The sequence below is a fragment of the Anas acuta genome, chromosome 3 (genome assembly GCF_963932015.1).
Source record: "Anas acuta chromosome 3, bAnaAcu1.1, whole genome shotgun sequence".
In the NCBI taxonomy this organism is placed as follows: Eukaryota; Metazoa; Chordata; class Aves; order Anseriformes; family Anatidae; genus Anas; species Anas acuta.
Genome location: NC_088981.1, coordinates 38,609,976 through 38,631,975, shown reverse-complemented (window position 1 = coordinate 38,631,975; position 22,000 = coordinate 38,609,976). Strand labels below are relative to the sequence as shown.

Below are 22,000 nucleotides of genomic sequence, written 5' to 3'. Positions count from 1 at the left end.
GCCCCTGCTGCCAGCTCTGCTCTCCTGCATCCTCTGGGGGTAGGCTTGAAGAAGTCTCGTCAGCTCTGAGTTGTGGCCCCTGCAGCTGAAGGCAACTGAGTCAACACAAACCTGACGTCGAAGTGACACTGCATTGCATTGGTGACAGATCCCAAGTTGTTTGCCCAAGTGCTCTTGAATAGCCCAGTGCATGACCTGATCACAGCAGGCCACTGGGTTTCAGTATGCACACACATCGTAAGTGTGAGTGGGAGCATCAAATGCTGGCAGCAACGCACCTCAAATTCAGAATAAAACAAAGAAATCTGTGTTGGTTGTAAGGATGTAATAAAAATAAACCCACATGTGGACAACAGAACTCATGCATTGGTACAACACCTCTGTGTACTAGAGGTGTTGTCTTCTCTTTAAAGAGACAGATAATAACAATGGGTTTATTACTTAAAATATTTTAAGTAACTTTCAGTAACAGCAGGAGAGGTGGGAAGTTCTTCCCCCACCTCCTCTCCAAGTTTGTGCAGCCTCTCCAGCTGGCAAATTGGATGATCTTTCTTAGCACTGCAAAGCGGGTTATGGAAGCACTGCTTTGCATGTTGGCTCCTGGGTTGTGGCAGTCCTCCAAAATACTTCTAACTCGTCATTTGGAAAGGACTAGCTTTCAGTCTGCCTAAGCTAAATTAATACGTAGCTGTTGAAAGTTTCATCCCTTATTTGTTAATTGCAAAAGGCATTCAGAAATGCTAAATCAGTAACAAGTATCAATAGCCATCCATTTTTATTTAAACCACCACATCAAAAAAAAAAAAGAGAACCACAAAATGTCTTAAAAAAAAAAATAATCAGACAACATGCTACGCAGGGAGAACCTATCACCTATCAGTAAGAAATTACAGGTATTGGTATGTCCACTTGGACCAGAAATAACAAACCTTCCCGGCTTTAGCTACGATGATTAATTTTAATGGCAGTAGACAAGAAGCAGTGTACATGGAGCTCTGTGGCATGCTGCTTTTTTCCCCCCTCTGAGAGCCAAGACAAGCCCTTCATATGTTAGCAGCTATTAATTAAGGCAACAATGTTTAAGCAGTGGGTTGAGGTAATTTTAAAACTGCTTAACCCTTTTAAGAACTGATGAGCTTTAAAAAGCATGTGTGGAGCTGCATGTGTTGTAATCATATATATACACGTAGAGATACCCATATGATTAGATTACATATCTGTCTATATATATACTCAAATAAAACGCAGGTGGACAGCTCTTTTTTTTTTTTCCCCCAAGGAATATTTAGAAAGCAGTTCAGATCCATCACTTATGAAAATGTTGTTGACAATTTATGTAATTAATTATAAAACTAATTATTGACCATTTTCTCATTAAATCAAACATGGTTTTATTTCAAATTGAAAAAATCTGTTGGGAATATTGTACTTTCATGGTCACAACTCAATACATTTAATGTTTCCAGTGCCAAGAAACTGCAATTTTACAGACTCCCCCCTCAATCTTCACCTCACGGCTCCAGAACAAGCGTCTACCTTCAACAACACATTTGGATTTTTTGCTCCTTTTAAAGCATCTAATCAGAGTCACTCATATTTTGCTAACATTACCAAGCACGTGCCAGTACCACTTCTGCTTCACTTACATTTCTCACATTTAAGGAATAGGTTAAATGTTGGCCAGAATTCACATGGCGAGAAAAAAAGAAACCACTTGCATCAAAAAAAGTGTATGTTGTATGTGAGCAAATAAGCCCACAATACAGTCACCGGCTGCTACTGCACTGGGTTTTCAAGCAAATGCACTGCAACTGGAAATCTATGAAATCCACAAGTAGGCAGAAGCATGAAGTAGAGAACAGGTCACTTTCAATGAACTGCCAGTGACTTGCGATGCTAATACAAGGCACCAGTTCACAGCGTCATTCCTCGAGATGTGATCTTTGCTCACTTTTACTTACTGGGGGCTGGAGGAAGTTTAGCAAACAACTACAGAAACTTTTATGACAGGAAAGACGTCATGTTTCACCACGAAAGGCATGAGATCGAAACGTAGCACCTCTATCTGCCATTGCAGCCTCAGCCAGCAGCTCCTCCCTGACATGGGATCAAGGCAAACACCTGCCCTCCCACCACGCAACTCATGATGCTAAGGGGTGCCCTAAAAGAACCGCTTTCCAACAAACACCCGCATCATTTACCTCTCGCTCTTAAAATAGCTAATCGCTTTGTGGCACTGCTTCAACTAGCTGAAGGAAGGCAGAAAGCCAGAAAACAGTGCTCTGAAGAGCCAACAATAAAATGTGCTGCTCAAACTGCAAACCAGGACGCGGGCTGTCCTAACGAGCTGACACACAGATTTCCAGGTGGGACCGCTCTGTGGGTTTAGCACACCCTTAAAACCGTCACTGAATACAAGCTCTTTGCCCCATAGTCCCCAGCAATACCGACACGAGTTGCCATCCCCTGTTGAGCTGCCGTGGCACCGTCCCACCACCCCTGTGGTAACTCTGGGCGGGCATCACAGGTTACAGCCGCTTCCCTACCTCCCTGGTGAGCCCCCATCTCCTATGACCAATCTTGTAAAAAAATACTATTAATAAAATAAATAAAAGCCTTTTGGCCAAGTGTTACTGCTACCTAGAACAGCAGGCTTTCTGGTTACAGCGGAGCTCAACGCTGCCAAATGCTTTGGACACTCATGCTTCAGATTTTTCCCTTCCAAAAGGTAGACAAAAGAAAGGTGAATGAATATTTAGCTTCGTATACTTCAGAGGGAATTTCTCAGTGCTTTTACATCAAAAATCGCATTGCAGCTTTGTAGTGCACATTCAGTGCCGGGCGCACGATAAATTTCCACTGAAAAACCCCGTGTACATGACTGACAATAGTAAAGCCACAAATTACCGTAATTTTATGCCCCCTGCAGCTAGTGGTATAAAACATAGTTTTCAACCTTGTTTTTACTTGCTGAATTTAGACAAATTTATGTTATTGATGACAGTGAAAAAGACACTCAGATGCAGAAATTGCATTCCAAGGCATAAAAACAATTTGGAGCTCAATATTTTATAGGTGCTACAGATGAAAAATATGGATGTCATTAAAACCATAAAGGAAAAGATGAAATTGATTTTTTTTTTCTTAATGAATTTAACACTGTACACATACATATATCCAGCTAGATCAGGGCTTTTTTTTCCTCTCCATGGAATGTTGAACAGGTAATCATCTCCGACTTGTGATATTACCAGCTCTCTCTCTGACCATTAATGTTTGAAATACAGGCTAAGTCAACAAAATCATGAAGGAAAGCAAAAGCCTTGTTTAAGCAAAGCTTGCAGATCCATGGCTCGTAATGGATTTTCCAATGAGCACACACTTTCTATCCCATTTCAGATTTTTAGAGTGTAATTTTATTTACAGAGCATTCTGAAGGCCCTAAAAATTGATGATAGCTAAGGATGATTTACAGTTAAGCTAACCTCCCCACATGAACTATTCGAGCTGTTAGCTAAACTAATCAGAGGGAAATCCCAAGAAACCGTGCAAGTAACAAGGGCAATGGTTTGATTTAGTTTTGTTTTATGTAGGAAGTGTTTCTAGTGTTTCAACAACTACCGCTGCAGATAACTGCAATTCTATAGATACCACTGCTTTACTACAATGTTACAAGGATTATCATCACATGAGAAACTGCGAAGCATTAGCCAATTATAGTACAGAGGGTGAAGAGTATCAAAGAGAAGCCTTGCATTAATAGTTTTATCTAAAAGCAGTGCAGTGCGCAACTCCTATCTACAGCAGGTACTGTGTAAGACAGTTTTTATTATCTCATTTTTGTAATTTGAGGAAACACTGAAAACTCAAACTGCAGCCATCCATATTTGCTCTTACTTCTAGACCTAATGGAAAACCCAGAACTTTGGGAGTGTAGCTGAGGATCTGCACGCTCATACTTCGAAATACGTCCTTGGATTAAATTGTGGTCCCAGTTGGAGCTACTAACTTCAAAGGAGATTAGGTTTCCTCTGGTTATCGATTCCCAAAAGCACTGGCAAGACACCAGAAGCTGTAACCAGTCTGGAAGGATAATCTCTCTTTGTACTGACTTTACACAGAAATTATGAGAACAATTTTAAGAGAAGCAGAGAAATCTTTACTAAAAAGGCTAAAATCAATGGCAGACCAGCTTTCTCTTACCTGCTCACTTTTTCACCTTTACTGCAACAATATGCTGGTGCTGGAAACTGGCCTTTCCTTCTAGATGCTGACAGATCTCTCACAACAATCACTGAACAGCAAAACCTCCCGGTCGCGTTCATCACTCCTGTCACTTCCTCCTAAGCTGTGTTCCTGGAGTGTCTGGAAGTATCACACCTTTAAGAAAAGCAATAAAGACGGTGCTGCTCTGGTGAACACGTTTCCAGACTATTTCTCTGTCAGTATGTGCACTTGGTGCACCTACCATCACTGCTACGATCCTACCTTCTTACTATAAACTGCAGATGGATTCCTGCTGACTCAGGCACTCAATCTATAAAAACCTTTTGAGCTGCTGCTGCCAAAGATGCAATGCCTTCAGCTACTCAATTTTCAACAGTGGGTACACATTATCAATCTAGAGACAGCTACTAACCTACCAAGCTCCATTTCTTTCTGTAGAAAAGGGTCTTGGGAGACAGCAAGTTGAACAAACTGTTTCAGTAGATAAGGATAGAACTACAGCATATAATTAAATTATCGTGCTTTAAAACGACTACACTAGTAGTTAACAGAGAAACTTTTTCCATGCTGAGCTTAAAAAAAAAACAACAAACCAACAAGAAGCAGCCTCCTCCTGCCCAGTCTCAAGGGAAGGTGGAGGAAGGCAAGCCCCTAACGTGGCACAGGAGCAACGTGAAGCGATCTCAATTCAAGCAGCAAGCTTTTCCCAGTCCTCTCAGCCCCAGTCAGGATGTGCCGGTATGCAAACATGTACGTGCTCACACAGCTTGCCTTCTCCAGTAACGCGTCGGGTCGGTTCACATCAGCACACTCCCAGCTCCCTGGGGAGCCCCACAGAGAAGCGCACTCCCATCTCCCAGCTGCCACACCTGCTCCAAAACCCGCCCAACTCCAGTTACTCAGTGGCAAGTACTTATTTTCTGCTTTAAAGGGATAAGTGCTACGGTCAGTATGACAGAGGAAGTTTTGTAACTGGTCTAATAAGTCACCCTGACAAGTTTGCAGGACTGCCATTCTGCATTTTGTCATCTCACAGGTTTCCTTCCTTGAATACGAAGAAAGAAATAGTGAAGCTGCCTACCTATTTGGTGAAGAAAAAACTAACCTTCTAAACTCGGCTCTTCATGCTTGAAATGGCAGAGTCTTACAGCATACCGATGCACAAGAAATATTTCAAGCGTATTCTAGACGAGATGGCACAAATGCCGATTCTGCAGAAACCTTCCCAGTAAAACATCGTTTCAGACCGAAGTGACCGTGTCCCAGGGTGGCACCAATCCCTCACTGTCCCACATTTTAAAGACAGGAGCGACTCTAGTCCTCTGTAATCATTCTTTAGTTGTACTGGAAACATTTACTGGAACAGAAAAGTCAGAAGCATTACCACACAACAGCAGGCTTTGCCTATCCTTTGAATGATGTCTGTCCTCCCACAACACATGGCCAGGGCTATTGCACAACACGATCCCAGGTGGTCAGCATGTCCTACCACCTATTGCCAGTCATTGCTGCCACAAAACCCTGGTACCATTTGGTCTTGTGCTCTGGCAGTGCCTCCCCACTGTTTGATCCTTTCAGCAGCGGGCTCATTCAGCCCAGTGCATCCCCTGAGGTCCCTCAAAATGCAATTTCAGAGCCAAGAATGATGTAATTAATGTTACCGGTTTCAGACTATCAAATTTACTTTCCAAATTGCATCTACAAAATTTCAGGGCATTAATCTGTAGGAGTTCAGCCAAGCAGGGTAGGTGGAAAACACGCAGACACTAACTAGCACCTCGCAGGGTCAGACATCAGGCGTGGGCACTGCCAGCAGGCAGCAGACGCCTTCTGCCAGCATCAGCACCGAATAATGAAGGCTGCAGAACCTGACTACAAACAGCACCCAGCCTAGTGGGCAGGAGGCCTGATGCCACACGGGATCCCAGCTCCTCGTCAGCACAGTTACCTCAGGTCTACAGACCTCGGCTGCTGTGTGGACGTGGAGTGTGCTTTAAGTCCTCCCCTTCCTGAGGCCCTGCGCTACCTCAGCGAGCACGCGCAGGCCTCACTGCCTCAAGTTACGCTCAGTCTGACCCCGCTTATGGGAACACAGCCACTTCTGTGAAACAGAGAGGGGTGTGAGATGACCTCTAAAAACAAGATCTGTGGCACAAGAGGAAGGGCCACAAACTAGCTGATGCAGTCTTCAATTATGCTGCTATTACACTGAAACGCGTGTAATGTGGCTGCGGCTTTAGAAAAAGCTGCAAGAGAGGGCATGAAACCGCTAGGCTATGAATAAAACCTCAAATGTTAATGCCTTCTGACAATATAGGAACAAAGGGTGCCAGATGGCTAGAACCACTCAGGTACGGTCTGCTTCCCACATAACCCACCCACGTTCCTGACAAGATGCTTTTCAAGACTTTTTGTCTCTTTTCACCCCATTCTAGATTACTGTAATATCTTCGAAAGGACGATATTCTGCGGTGAATTCAAAAACCAGACATCACCCCCCAGCAGCAAAAAAACAACCAAACAAAACCCAACAAGTCAACCCAGCACCATCAACGTACCATGTCTCCATAGCACGCACAAGCCAAGTATTGAAAGACATCATAAAACCACGCTGACATTTTAGTGGACACAGATAGGATGCGTACAGTTTTTCGTTTGTTTGTTTTTTAAATAAACTTGAACATTCTCTGCAACACAGGGTTAGTTATGCCTCATTCCTCACAGGAATTTTCTGTGTATTTTTAAATACATTAGTTAACTAATTAGAAATGTTACTTAAATTTTACTAAAAGTTATGAGAATGAATGATAGATACAGTGAAACTACAACACACAAGCTAGATTAAAAGGTGTATTTTGTCTTAAACTATACCATTGAATCCCATAACAAGATACATTACACAAAAGACGTACATTTAGTAGAATCTAAAAAAAAGATGTGTTTATTTTTTTTTTTAATAGGTACAGATGAATCCTGTTCTTTACCCTTCTACTTTCATGCCAAAGCACACTGACCTGGCAAACAACAACGAAAAATAATGCAGGTTGCTGAAGTCACAGTTGCACACCCCTCTAGCAACTTTCTCAATATACATATATTTGGTGAATTAACAGGAGCTGAAGTACAGTTCTAGTTACAGCAGATCATACATCAAAACAGAAATAACCTAGAAAGTGACATCGTGATATTTCATTAGCAATTTTAACATAAGAAAAGCCTATGAGTTTCCACCAGTTACAGCTATGGAAAGTGCTGTTTTAACACAGTATTTAATATTAAAAATTACACAGAACAACATGCTTTTTTAATTTTTTTATTATTGAATGTAATACTTAATTTCATAAACAACTAAAACATAAAACGACTGTTCATAATGTTTCCGATCTTCTTTTCTTCCATTTTTCCATATAGAATTTGAACGTCTCCTATAAAACAGAGTGGAATAAACAAGTTCAACGTTGTTAGAACTGAAAAAGTTACTAATTCTGAACAAAGTCTTACGTCCTGACAAAAGCAAAATCCATTATTCTCTGTCATAAAACTAGATCTGTATTGAAGTCTGTATAATTAAGAGAAATACCAAGGAGAGAGAATAAAAGGAGAAGGAAAACCTTGCCAAAAATGCATAATGAAGCTTCTATTACATAATGCAATAATATAATCAATTTCACTTTAAAAATGAAAATACTTTTTAACTGCAATCTGCAATTGTGTCAAAAATTCTAAGATGCTTTTAAACACCAAGCTGCATCAGAGAAAAATGAGCAGGAAAATCAGAAGATGAATCATTCCAGTGACTTTGAAATAAACACTTATTTTCACTAACTACATGCAAGAAACAGACACTCTAGGTTTTATATTTACATACCTAAATAAAAATTTACTTCTAAAATTAAGTTAAAGTTGCAGAAAAATCTCTGAAGCTGTTAACAGGCTAAAACAAACATTTTGAGCCAATTTTTTTCCTCTGATTTTTTGTAAAATGAGAAAAAGAACCTATTTATTATGGATCAGGATGGAGAAAGTAAAATTTAATTATGTCTTCAGAAAACTATAGAAAAACACTAATTTTATGATATGTGGCTAGCAGATAGCAGTAAAATTTTGGTTAGAGAGAAAATATAGTAAGTCTTTATTTAAAGCCTGTTTTGCTGAAATGATACTAGTAGACTATTAGTCAAAGGAATGATGTGAAAGAAGTATTTGCAGTCTTGATAGATGTAGTGTCATGCCACCTGTCACCCTCAAATAAGATACATTTGCACAGTTGCATATATCTTTTGGCAAGGCAACCAGAAGTAAAGCTAGACAAATAATTCCTGCAGTTCTAAAATCCCATCATAGCAAGATAGCAACTTGTATTAGATATAAAGCTAGTAATTAACAAAAACTAAAAGCCATTAACTGTTAACAAAACACACTTTCTATAAGCCTTTTAAAGTTCAAGCACTTAAATGCCCCAGGGACATTTGATAAACATACACCTGTAGATGAGTGCCTGATAAGGGTTGTGTAATTTAAACACAGTAAGCCCCAAGAGTTTTATTTCCCCAAGTCAAATCCAATGCAAGATTACTATAGCTCCTACAACACTCTGTACTTCCTACATGGCCTCCTTTGAGGAGCTTCTGCAGAGATTTAATCCCTATGTAATTATTCATGCAATTTGTTTTATTAACAAACATACACAATTCCGCAGATCTATTTCTTAATTAGGAAATACTCACAGGGGGTTCAGTGAAAGGGACCGGCTCTCCTACTTTCTTCAGAAAAACTGCTAAAGATTTCAGGGATAAGTCATGAAGCTGTATATTCTTTTCTTTTGATTTCTCATACACAGCCTTTACGGATGCAACATCCCCATCTAATTCTGAGAAAAATAAAAATAAAAATCAAAAACAAAATCCCCAATAGTTAAATGCTCCTTGTTTCACCTGTTTCCATGACGTTACTCATTCCCTTTCACTTCCCAAGGCATATTAAATATTTTAGTATACAATATTCTGTAATAATATTGATAAGCTCAACACAAGCCAGCAATGTGCACTTGCAGCCCAGGAAGCCAACCATATCCTGGGCTGCATCAAAAGCAGCGTGGCCAGCAGGGTGAGGGAGGGGATTCTCCCCCTCTACTCTGCTCTTGTGAGACCCCACCTGGAGCCCTGTGTTCAGCTCTGGGGCGCCAGCACAAAAAGGACAGGTAAGTATTAGAACAAGCCCAGAGGGGGGCCACAGGCAGACAGGCTGAGGGAGTTGGGATTGTTCAGGCTGGAGAAGAGAAGGCTTCAGGGAGACCCTACAGTGGCCTTCCAGTACCTAAAGGGGCCTACAGCACAGCTGGGGAGGGACTCTTTGTCAGGGAGCGTAGTGACAGGACAAGGGGTAATGGCTTTAAACTAAAAGAGGGGAGACTTAGATCAGACATTGAAAAGCTGTGGATGCTCCATTCATCCCTGGAGGCGTTCAAGGCCAGGCTGGATAGGGCTTTGGGCAGCCTGGTGTGGTGAGAGGTGTTCCTGCCATGACATGGTGGTTGGAACTGGGTGGTCTTTAAGGTCCCTTCCAACCCAAACCATTCTGTGATTCTGTAATTCTACATGTTCTGGATATTCTTCATATCCTACTGACAGTTCACACCAGAAGAGAACAGAACTTCCAGCCATTCCAGCTTTCCCTTTCATTTGAGGCTTGGATGATCATTTCCTTTGAGAATATTCTGGGACCACTAGGGACAGAGCTGCTTGCACAATGAGAACACCACTCCAAGATACGAGATGCAAAGTTATATGCCTCTTTCTGAGGCAAATGATGCAAAATAAAAACAAAAGCTAAACCAAAAGCCACTGATGTTCAGCCTGTGAGAACTCTTGAACAGAATTTCATTAGGTGATGACAAAATACTATTCTGGTTATAGGTGTTGGCTATGTCAAATGTATAACCTAAAGGAACAAACAAAACAAAGGTCAGATGCTTATTTTAGACCATAACAGAAATTAGTTTCATCCTAAAGAGCAGGAGAATTTTTTTGCTGACCCACTAACACTGTTACAAATGTTAACTGCAAAGGTATCCAGTTACATTTTGCTGGATATTCCATAAATGACACCATCACATGCGATGGGTTCTAACAAACCCATTCTTTATTTATCTAAAGCCCTGTTCACTTCTAGCTGTAGAAGAGCAGAATATTGTTCTCCTTACTCTGAAGCGGGAGAGGGGAAAAACAGAGCAGTCTTGTTCTATTCTTCCTTCTCCACTGCTTATCCTTTTCCATTACACTTAACCATGCACTTTTCTGCTGCTCAGACCCTTGCTTGAGCAGCATCAGGATGAAACTGAAATGGCCTCCAACAGTTTTTCCCCATTGTCTTCAGGGTCCTAGAAGCAGTACAACAGTTCCTAGCATCTTGTAAACAAGAAGGAAGCCACTGCATCTTTTTTTTTTTTTTTTTTTTTTTTTTTGCTTGGGAAAGCTCAAACATCTGCAATATAGGATGCTGTCTCAGCTTCTTTCTTTTTCACTTTTGGAATGTTATCTTCACAACCATATGGGCTACAAAAACAATGGTTCTTAAAGAAATGGAGTTTAAATTATGCAGAAATTGATAGCTTGGATCCCTTTCTCATGAGAAAGCTTCCCACTCACATCTGGCAAGTGGCTGAGCTACTTTTTGAATGTGGGAGGCTACTGCAGAAACTGCAAGAAGCAATGCTTTATTAGAAATCTAACAGAAACTGTGAACTTTCCATTTATTTAAGATAGAATACAACAAAAGCACATCCTTCTAGCTACCTGAAGTTATACTTCACTGCTGATCTCAAACTTACAAATGAAACTAAACACGCCACCACAGGAAGCATCAGATAAAGAAGATGAGGGGTGAGGGAAGAGATAGCTACATTGCTATTAAAATGTACAAGTCTGTACATACTGTACATGGTAGGGAATGTTTCCTCTAGAACATGCTATCAACCAGCTCTATGTCTGCCTAAAGAAACTACAGCAACCATCTCTTCATTTACTATGTAGCTTCCCATGTTAAATATTCTAACCACTGTTTTAGATATCATCGAGCAAGTCTCTGTGCAATCTCTTTATAAAATCGTGGTATGATGATGTAGCTGGTTAGAACATTAAAGATGCTGAATCAGTTCGCTTTTGCAATTTTTACTGAGGTAACAACAGCAAACATCCAGTGAAGTGTCAGTGATGTTGTAAGGTGGCAAGTCCAGTGTTGGTGATAGAAGTTTTTGTTTTATTTTTTAAATAAAAACATGTCAGAAAACCTATCATACTGTGAATGAAACCATGGAGCTAAAGGATTTTGCCAGTGACTGTTGTTTTGAACATTACTAAGCAAGTGAACTTTTAAGTTAGATACTACATCGTGAAAACTTTCACAGGTTGATTCAAATATACTGATGTCTGTATGCCTTTAACACCATACTTTGGATTTGTTTTTTGAAGTATTTTATTTAAATATTCCTATTTATCTCCTCTGTGATAGATTGGAACACAAGGGCTTCTGTCATTATATCGTTTTACTTGCATTACAAGTGTGAAGAGGATTATATTTCCTCCCTGTAATAAAACTGGAGGATCATATTAGAATACACAACACAAAGGACTCAAGGGCAACCTTTCAACTAAACAAGTGCCGAGGGGGCTATATGTCCTCATTTTTCATGACTGAGTGTTGTGAAGAGATGTATTTAAATAAGCAACTTGATTTTTAGAGCTGTTTCCCTTTGACTTCAACAATAGAAACTGATTAGCACTTCAAATCAACTATTTAGCTAAATCTAAGTAAAGCAACGTCCGCTAAATAAAAACGAGTATAAAGAATCTGCAATAGTAACAGTAAAAACCTTGCAAACTACTGATAGAACTAATTAATTATGATTTTGAAACACACACATACAAAATGAAGATATGTATTATATGTTTCAGAAAAAAAGCTACGTTCATTTTAAGAGCCATTCATTTCTACAACGTTTCTCTCCATGGGTTAGGAGAGATTCTTTTTCATTCCATGAAGCCCATACTTAACCTCTTTGTAACAGTATTCTTTAAACTAATACAGTTCCCTTTGTAAAGGATTCAAGGCTTCGGTCTGTTAGTTGCTTTTCCAATGTAATACCTAGGACCATACACAGATCCAGTGAGCGTAAACAAAACAAAGCCAAAAAAAACACACAAATAAACCAAATAAAAGTGACAACTTGCACAGTGTAGACCCTGCTATTCTAAAGGTTTCCATGACCTTTTAAGAACACCTAAAGATTTTTTTTTGTTTTAAATAATAAAGTAGTCCAAGTAGAGTAAATTACCATAGCATTTTAGGAGGAAACGATATGCAGTTTCCATATCTAGGTGATCAGGAATCAGTTCTAGAAGTGTCTCAATCTTCTTTGCCTATGAGATTTATAGCACAGACAAAAAAGAACATTAACTTCAAATAAAATCAATAAAGTTCAAACAATTATTTCAGATCTTTAAGTGAGACAAACTACTGATTACAAGAAATGGTCTGTTCAACTGAATGACGACATAGTATTTCTTGCCCAAATTCTGATGTGAATAAGAAATAGCCAAAGAAATCAGGTAGACAATAAGATGAACAAAATACGGGACTAAAACCCCATATTCAAGGAGACTATACAATAGTTTCTTTTTTGAAGGAAGCAATCCATATATTAACGAGAATATGTCAGGATTTCAACCAAATTGAAGAAGAATTCAAACTACTTGGCAGCCTTCAATGACCTAGAGGTCAGTGGTAGCTATGATCAGTGCTTCAAAGTAGTCAGATCACTGACTAATGCGCTTAAAATTGGAGTCTCCCTCCCTCAACCTCTGACTCCAGTTTCAAAAACTCAAGTCTTGAATTTAAAGAAAAAGTGTACAGAAGTTACTAACATCTTTATCACACACTAGAAAATTCTGATATTAAAATTTCAGCTCTAAAAGCTAGAAATTTTCAAGTTTTTCAATTTCTTTCAGACACCAAAAGATGGTATTTATCATTGTCACTTTTACAGTAGAATTTTTAATCCATGAGTATCTAATGGCAACTTCTGCAAAATAAAAAACTGCATTTTCCTTCATTTGAGAAGCATTTATTCTCGTTTTTGTATTAACTGTCTTCTGATGCTACTCCTCTACAAAACAGAAATCAATGTGTGCGTGTTTTTGCCTTTTTTGTTTGTTTGTTTAGTTTCATTTATTACTTTGAGGAACCTGAGGGAGAAGAAGGGGGGCAAGGAGAAGAGGGAAGGACAGGAGTAGGACAGGCACATAAATCAGAGTAGTTGGAATTAAAGCAAATGAGTACAAAGCTAGTAATCTAAACAGATGCTCAAACTCAATACATGCCCAAAACAGTATAGCAAGTAATTCGTAATGAGTCTTTTAATGTAAACATAGGCACCTTTTATCATTCTAGAGGGGCTGAAATTCTCACTGCATTTGTATTCATACAATGCAGACAACAAAATAAATATGTTCAGGTTGAGATATGAAACTAGATAGTGAAGCAATAAAAATTTAAAGCATAGTATTTGTAGCATATAAACTACAACATCAAAAATAAAGGAAATTACTGAAGTAATAGAAAAAATATTAATTACATTCTCCTTTCTATTATTAAGCCTCATAAAATAAGCTGTTCTTTTAAACGGGACTAGCTCTGCAAATTAACCTTTCTTCCCCACCCTGAGAAACCTGATAAAGCTGTCAACTGTGAAGTTCAATATCCAAAACATTTCAAAGGATGATTAGCTAGTATATGCTACATATGAATATGCTACATATACAATGATAAGCATGAAAAAATATTATACCTGTCCAGGTTTAGTTGCTGCTTTACCCATGAAATTCAGAAAAGTTCTCTTCTCCTCAACTAATCCACCACACCTCTAAAGAAAAGGAAGTAGTTAATGCAGATGTTGTGAGCAGGTTAGCAAATAACAAAACGACTAAGGTGAAAATTTCCAATTATAGACTTTTAAAATATTTTAATACATATTAACTATCTGAAAGGTAAATAATTGACCATGAGTTTAAAAAAAAACAACACAGGAAACAAGTTTATTTTGTGCACCGTTTTGGCTAACGTTTTTAAAATGGTAGGTATAAAGTTTGTTTAAAACAAAAGGGGAAAGAATTAAACTAATACTTCAACACACCACAAAAACGAGGTTTAGGACTGCAAAAGAATGAAAAAGAGAAACACTATTCCTCTCCAATTATACTGCCAAGCATTCACAAGTGAGCTAGGGATCATAAGGTTAATTATACATTTAATAAGGTGTCAGGGAGATAACTGCTCGTTTCTTTATAAAAATTAAAATGTACAAAGCAAGTTCTCTTTAAAGTATAATTACCTACACTTATGCATACAAAGGACTGATTTCAATCTCTCTATTTTATAAAAGGCTTTCATTGCAATAGACAGTGTTTGAGGGAGAGAGAGAGAGAAGCTTAACTTAAAAAAAAGTTTGAGACAGAACAGATAAATCAAAAATCTATCTTACTTTAGATGAGGGCAAAATAAAACATACAAGACAGTATTTTCATTTATGCACCTCAGAGGTACCAGTCTTAAAATTTCTAATAGTACACAGCGCTTTTTATAAGCTGCAAGATATTTTATTGGTACCAAAATGCACAGGCAGACAGGTACTGTGCATATAGACATACACGTACAATTAATTTACCACATTCAATTAGTATTTTAGACATCTGCAAAGGACAAATCTTGCTTTGCTCCATTATGAATGTACTGTATGTGTAGTATTTTTGACAAGCTCTTTAAGATCCAGGTAAAAAGGTGTGAAGCTTCATTCAGTAAGGGAAACGGACAAAAAAAATATTCGCATCCATGTACTGCTAGTGCTCTGACAAAAATCTTCATAAATAGGGGCAAAGCATTCATGGAAAAAACTTGCAACATTATATATTGATTTTAGACATTCTCACCTACTATCAGTATAGTAAGAGGAAAGAGACAGTCTAGCCACAGAAAGGTTTTCCACAGCCCCCTTTCATGCCAAAATATCAAACACTTGACTTTCATACTCTCATCAAAAAACACAAAACAGTCCCTCCAGAGAGTTTAAAAAAAAAAAAAAAGATGTTGTTTCTTGGAAGTTTAAACGGACTCTCAGTTACATTTTTGAATGCAAAGATTTGCTGTGTGTATTACCAGTATTTTAGATTATTACAAGAGAAATTGTTCATTTAGATTGTGGTTTACTTTCTACTTTTTAATAGAAAAGCTAAGAGTAGACTTTGATTATTACCATCTTCTGGTTACCTATTAGTAGAATATTTGATCCACAATAACATTCAAGAATGTTAACACAAATTTTATTTCATATATGCTATAGGAAAAACTGTCTTACAAAGTTTTAACTCAAACTTACATGTGAATGCCCACTCAAAATGAAACATATAAAAATTCTCCTCTGAGATGTTGTACACAACATTATTTCAACTATGCTATAGAGCCGTGAACTTAATTCCAACAGTTGTACACTGTTGGAATAAAAAGTTTTAGGAAACTAAGAATGGAAATTGGTCAGTGTTTTTTGTTGGTTTTGTTTTTGAGAACATGCAGCTTTTACTTAGAAATGCAAAAGACACTATTTTCACAAATGCAGGATATTATAACGGATTTCAATGTCCCAATCAAAGAGAAAAAGCAAGAATAAGTTAGCAAGAATTTTTCATATTTTCATGTTTCATGCTATAAAAAAGTAGGATTTTATATTAAAATCATTGTCTCCTTTTAAACTAACACTCAGATGAACAGTTCGGCAAAACTATTAAAAATATTCTGGAGAAGAAATATAAAAAACATATTTGACTCTAGAGCCAAAGTCACTGAACACACTTGTTAGTATGCATTTTTGCTTTGGAAAAAAAAAAAAAAAAAAAAAGAGTCTTGGGATATCATAAAGCTTCTGGTATATGTGAAACACAAGTGTTTTTGTAACAGATTAGAAAACTCAGCAACTGGTAATCGAGTCATATTCACTACCAGGAGCTGGTAACAGGCCCCAGTTTGAGGCAGGGAGCCTACATGCCCCAAGCGGGCTGGCAGGATCGCATGGCTGCTTGACTGCTGCCTGCAGGGAGGAGGCTGCCTGACCTGATGGAGACACCAGCACTCACCAGCTGCAGTTATTCTGCCTCCAGCATGGTCTGTGTCTAGCTCTGCAAAAACATTGTGAGCAGTCACGTCATACACCTTGAAGATCATTAACTTAGCTGATACTGTGGCTGAGAGACTAGCATTTGTCTTTTAATGCATCTGTGACATTCAAGTGAACAGTAGGTGAATTCAGCTCTTAACAAACACTGAATACAGCTTAGACAAAGTAAAAAAAAAAAAAAAAGAAAAAAAGAAAAAAGTGAAATACCGTGGCTACAAAAAGCACTGCCCACTTCTATTTTGTGAACTGTATAGCTACGAGAGATGTATTAAGGTTTACAGCACAGCGAAAATTATGTGAGGAGATGGTCTGCAAGAAGCAACGCTGTCTAACAGGAAACTTGAAAATATATCAATAACTATGAAAATATTTGCTTTGGATGGAAAATTCATGCAATACGTGTCTTCTTTTCCTTCAGGCTGTTGGAAGACAAAAGCTTTCTAACTTTGGCACCCACTCCTACTATTAGCATTAGACTACTATCTCATGGTACAAAATAATCTAAATCATATTGATATTTGTGCTGGAATTCAAAAGCAAACTAGCATTAGCCTATGCTGTACAACACCTCTCTTCCATAATTTGTCAGTTTACCCTTGAAGAGATCTATGCATTTCTGTACCTCTCTTGTTATGTCATTACCTGTAGTAGAGATCTGGCATCATCCACTCTGCCTGCACTGACATATTGAAGGAAAAGATCTGTGACAGGTCTGTAAATTCCAAACTGATTGGCCAGTCGTTCTGCCATCACGCCAACTGCAAATGATAGAAAATATTAGGAAAAAGGAAAGGAAATAAGGAAAACCTTTGATTGAAAAGGCACTTTTGTAAACTTTACTGGCATGATTTATGCTGACTGGGCAGGTTTTACATGTAACAGCTCTTCTGTAACACCTCTGTCTAGTCGGAATATTTAAATACAACTGCAATTAACTTACATTTTTCCAAAGCTGGCTCTAATCCTTCCTCAGACACCTTTCTTAACAAAAAGGAAATATTTTTGACAGGTTGATCAGGATTCTGTGCACCAGAGATAAGCAGAGGCTCAAGGTATTCCACTGCAGCATCAAGGTCATTGCTAGGAAAAAATATTGAACTGGCTTAGTTTCAGAAATCAAGATTTCTAAACCTAAAGAAGCAATTATATTTAAATTTTTACTTCCTACATTAATGTTATACTTCCCAAGAACAGTTGAGTACCTATGACTTCATTCAGATATTTTAAAAGTGAAACTATTTATGACTGAATTAATAAATTAACCTGTAAGCCAAATTTCTGAATGATCTTTGACCCTCAGGACATGTAAGTAATTCTGACACGTTTTTCTTCCCTCACTAAACAGAATTCTGGCTAGCTGCTTCAAGGAAGTGTTCTGCAAACCCAGAAGGTAAAAATCAAAACATTAACGGAAGGTATCTGAATAATTAATGCAGACAACTCAAGTATTTCTTTATGCTATTCAATTAATTATTTAGCCAACTCTTCCTTGCCTTTTTGGAAGCAAAAAAAAGATACTAAGTGTCATTTGGCCAATACCTTTTCCTAAACTCTTTCATCTTCAGGCTTAAGTATAGCAAATGCTAATAAAATAACACAGAAAGTATTCATTCAAGTGAAAAGTCTACTGCTAGTGTTCTAAAAAGTTCAGATGACATCTCCTCTTATCAGTCCACTCTAATAACAAATTTAATTAAAAAAAATCAGGGCATGATTAATGCTTTTATATGAAACACATTTAAAATCTAAAAAAAGGTTTTGAAAACTATTAGAAATACAAATCTAGCAGTAAGTGAACAGCTATTTGAAGTACATGTAAATCTATACTCTTTATCACAGTTTGCAAGGTACAACTTGCAAGACATTTAAGAATAGAGGTGTGTATTATTTATGCTACCGCTAAGTCTTCTCATACAGGTAAGCTAAGCTAATTTTGGTATGGCAGAAGAAAAGTTGATGCTGCTTGCTTAACCTGTGTCTGTATACAGTGATTTACTTATCTGTTCTTGCAGTCAACCTGATTCACATTTATGAACACGTCATGACTCCACAACCCTTTCATGGCATAGAAATAGGCAAAAGCCAATTCACTAGAATCCTCTGCCAAGCACCACTTGGACCTAAATATTTACAGGGTCAGTCCTTCCTTGTTTTTCAGTGGCTGAAAATATAGTGAGCTCACTACTGGAACTGGCCTGCGTGGCTCTAGTTCAATTTAAATCATCTTGCTGTTGCAGACACTATCACTCAGTAACTACTAGCTCCAGTCTGGCATGCCCAAGGCAATCAGGTATCTGTTATGTACTACAAAGTTACACAGCTATCGTGCTGAGTTACACAGAGGAGCTCTACCTGATGATATTTCTTGAAAGAAAACAGCAGAGTATGTAGGGTTCCTAAAGACTGATTCCTGCAAACTGCATTTGCGAAGTTCACAGTATGTGAAGAAGTGTTTCCCCCATGCAGCTTTATGCAAAGGATAAACTAGCAAAGTACCAACACATCAATTAAAAAATGCTAGGCAGAACATGATGCTGAATTAAACATTTAAATGAAAGGATAATCAATGCGTGGGGATAATGATCATGATGGAAACTGTGGCCTAAAGCAGCAAAGGAAAAACTTTTTCCCAATTTTTTAATACTGACAAAAAGTATAAAACCACCTCACAGATACATATCTGGCTTTCGCATTTTGAGGGTAAACATAATCATACGTTATCATTTCAGTTACTGGAACAAGTAACAGATTTTGTTTCCAAACCAACAGTATATGCATAATGTGTGTGCTAAATTCCAAGATTTTTAAGTTTATATTGATTAATTAGTTGTATTTGACATTTGGACCTTGTAGAGCTTTTGATCTCACACCAAGAACACTATGAGAGGTGTAATATGTTTGAACAGAAGTATCAAAGCTAATTATATCAACAGAGAAAGCCTCAAGCTCTCCCAAACGCTTCACAGCTATCCCTGTATTTCATTAAATGAATTACAAACCCCAAATGTATTTGTAAAGTGAGACCAGAACAGGACTGAACAGCACAGTTCTCATCTTGCCCTGCATTTTAACATCTAGGACACTAAGAATGGAAACAGAATGAAGTGGATAATGTTAATGATTTCCCACCACTTTGTATAAAAGTTTGGAAGTCATAGGAATACTTACTTCTTAGCATGAGCCAATGCAATAGCATTGGCCATTAGTGAGGGAGATAAATCAATCGATTTTGTGATGTCTTCTATCATGTTTCCAAATGCTTTTAAGTTCTTCATGTCTCCTTTCACTGCCAAAGCCTCAGCAAGTACAATAACTGCTGGTCTAGTAGGCAACAAGCCACTGTCAAGCATTCCTTGGAAAGCAGCTAAGGCATCTAATAAAGGTGAAGAAACAATGAAAAAGGAATTGAAATTTTAGTTGAGAAGACAACCACACTGCTAGGGTCATTAACCTTACCTTTATAAAAACATGTATAGAAAATCATTCTCGTGCTGAAGTTATGCCCCAAAATTAGGAAATAATAACCAACATACATGTATACACAAAACTTTCAATGGCAATTTAGGATACAATGCTTTAAAATGTGCTCAGTAACAGGAAGTATTAGAGTAAGTTTAACATCAAATTATCCCATTTGAGTATCCAGCTCAGGGAAAGCTGCTATATCGCAAGTGCCCTCCCTTGTGATCATGAAGTTGTAATGTTTTAAGCTTGTTTTTTCTCCAAACAAGCTATAATGAATTTTTATTTACTGGAAACGAAAAATGTGGCACACTTAAGAACCAAGAGTTCGTTTAAAGATGCAATTTATTACCAAAACCGCTTAAGTCTAGTATTTCAAGTGTGCACCAAAACTTTGTTTACCAACATTTAATTTTAAATAGAAGTTCATAATATGAGTGTCCACAAAAGAACAAAAAAACTCCAAACTGGACAGTTACCTTAAAAACTCCTAAAACAACAGGAGTTATGTGCTAAAAATACCCCAAATCAGTCTTCTGTGCATCTGTAACAGTTGCTCTCATTTTTCTAACCAGAATTCTTGTTGATTTATATTATACAAGAGTAAACATACAGAGAAAGACATGCCCCTCTGGTAAAAACCTCTTAGCCCTTACCAGCACAGGCAGGATTAATCACAGATAATAATTATCACACCAAGGGATAACTCTTCTAACATAATATACACACACCACATGAACTCCACAGTATTAGCATTCTGATTCAATATGCAGGTACTGCAGAAACCAAATATTAGCTTTTACAAGAAAGGAAGAAAAAACATCCTGTGTGCCTAACTTTCCTTCACAGCCAACTTCCCTTCTGCCCTGTTGTTTTGTTTTTCTTTCTTTCCTTCTTGTTTAGGGAAAAAAATGAGTAATACATTGGGGTGGAATTCCTGAAATCTAAAAGCAATCTTAACACACATGCGAAGATAAAATTTTCTCCTGGCTTTAGGTGTGGACCTCCCTTTAGCGTGTAGTGTCATTAGCCTTCTAAAAAACAAGGAAAGAGAAAGGCTTGGAAGTTGCATGCATGCAGCACTACTGCAAGGAACCGTTTTATTAGCAGATTAGGTAATTCTGCTGGTACCCCTTTTCCTTTGCAAAAGCACATATATTACTACTAATCTGAATTCATATTTTAATCCCTTGATTTTTCAATACTTAAAAGAAGCTAACTTTGCTTGTGAAAACCCACTGTTTATCTTTTAAAAGGCTTTACTCTAAGTTCTGCGAATTCTGTACCATAAAATTGAACTTTTGACTCTTAAAAAACTTTTTGGTTTGTTTGTTTAAACAGAGTTCTTGCTATAAGATATTACAGCTCTTTCAAGGCTACTTAGGGAGCTACATAATTAGTGTTTTTAAACCTGCACCACATTAAATAGCAAAGAATGATGTCAATAGCTATCTAAGGAACCAATAAAATAAATTTTACAATAGTGAAAGCTCACAAGTTATGTCCGCTGTCACAAGATGCAGGTTTAATGGTTCATCTTACTAATTAAGATTACAAGACTAAAATTTGAGCCTCAGAAAATGACCAATATAACTGAAACATTTAGTGGCTTGCATTTTCAAGGCTTCACTTAGAAAAAGAGAAGCAAATATCTTTAAAAGAGAAGCAAGTATCAATACTAAGTATTCAATTAAATAACCAGAAGAAAGCTTGTTCAATGCACAAAATCAAGGAAAATATAATGGTGCAAAATCATGCAACCCAACAGTTTCTTGAGAAACTTTTTATTGTACAAAAGGTAACATTTTCGGTTGAGGTGGCAAATTATCTTGGTTGCTTGCTAAAAAGAAAATGCATAGTTAAAGAAAGACTGTCATAATACAGGAATATCAGTGATGTTCTGAAGAAGATCTGTGAATGTAATGTTTAGAATTAGAACTAACAAAACTTAGTGGCATACTGGACAGCTGCAAAAGCAGAAAGTTTGCTAGAATAGTGTCAAACAGAAAGTTTAGGTGAAGGATTTGAAAACTGCAAAAAAGGAAAGACTTGCCAACACAGAAGAGAAGCAATTGCATTAACTGCAAATGC

At 37.7% G+C, this 22,000-nt stretch overlaps 1 protein-coding gene and 1 long non-coding RNA gene across 3 annotated transcripts in view; both read right to left on the bottom strand.

Annotated features, from left to right (window-relative positions):
• Positions 1-4,813, bottom strand: LOC137853869 (uncharacterized). The gene is made up of 3 exons (XR_011094779.1): positions 4,489-4,813; positions 4,204-4,380; positions 1-85 (listed from the first exon to the last, which is right to left on the bottom strand). It is a non-coding gene; the product is annotated as an uncharacterized lncRNA (long non-coding RNA).
• Positions 4,814-7,140: 2,327 nt separating this feature from the next.
• LRPPRC (leucine rich pentatricopeptide repeat containing) overlaps positions 7,141-22,000 on the bottom strand; it is a 90,648-nt gene continuing 75,788 nt past the window's right edge. For both annotated transcript variants that reach the window (XM_068676693.1, XM_068676694.1), the window contains exons 32-38: positions 19,616-19,820; positions 17,388-17,527; positions 17,090-17,205; positions 14,072-14,146; positions 12,560-12,644; positions 8,955-9,097; positions 7,141-7,652 (exon numbers count right to left, since the gene is read on the bottom strand). In XM_068676693.1, coding sequence (XP_068532794.1) covers positions 7,596-7,652; positions 8,955-9,097; positions 12,560-12,644; positions 14,072-14,146; positions 17,090-17,205; positions 17,388-17,527; positions 19,616-19,820 — 821 coding nt within the window. In that variant the 3' untranslated portion in view covers positions 7,141-7,595. The remainder of the gene's footprint in view (positions 7,653-8,954; positions 9,098-12,559; positions 12,645-14,071; positions 14,147-17,089; positions 17,206-17,387; positions 17,528-19,615; positions 19,821-22,000) is intronic.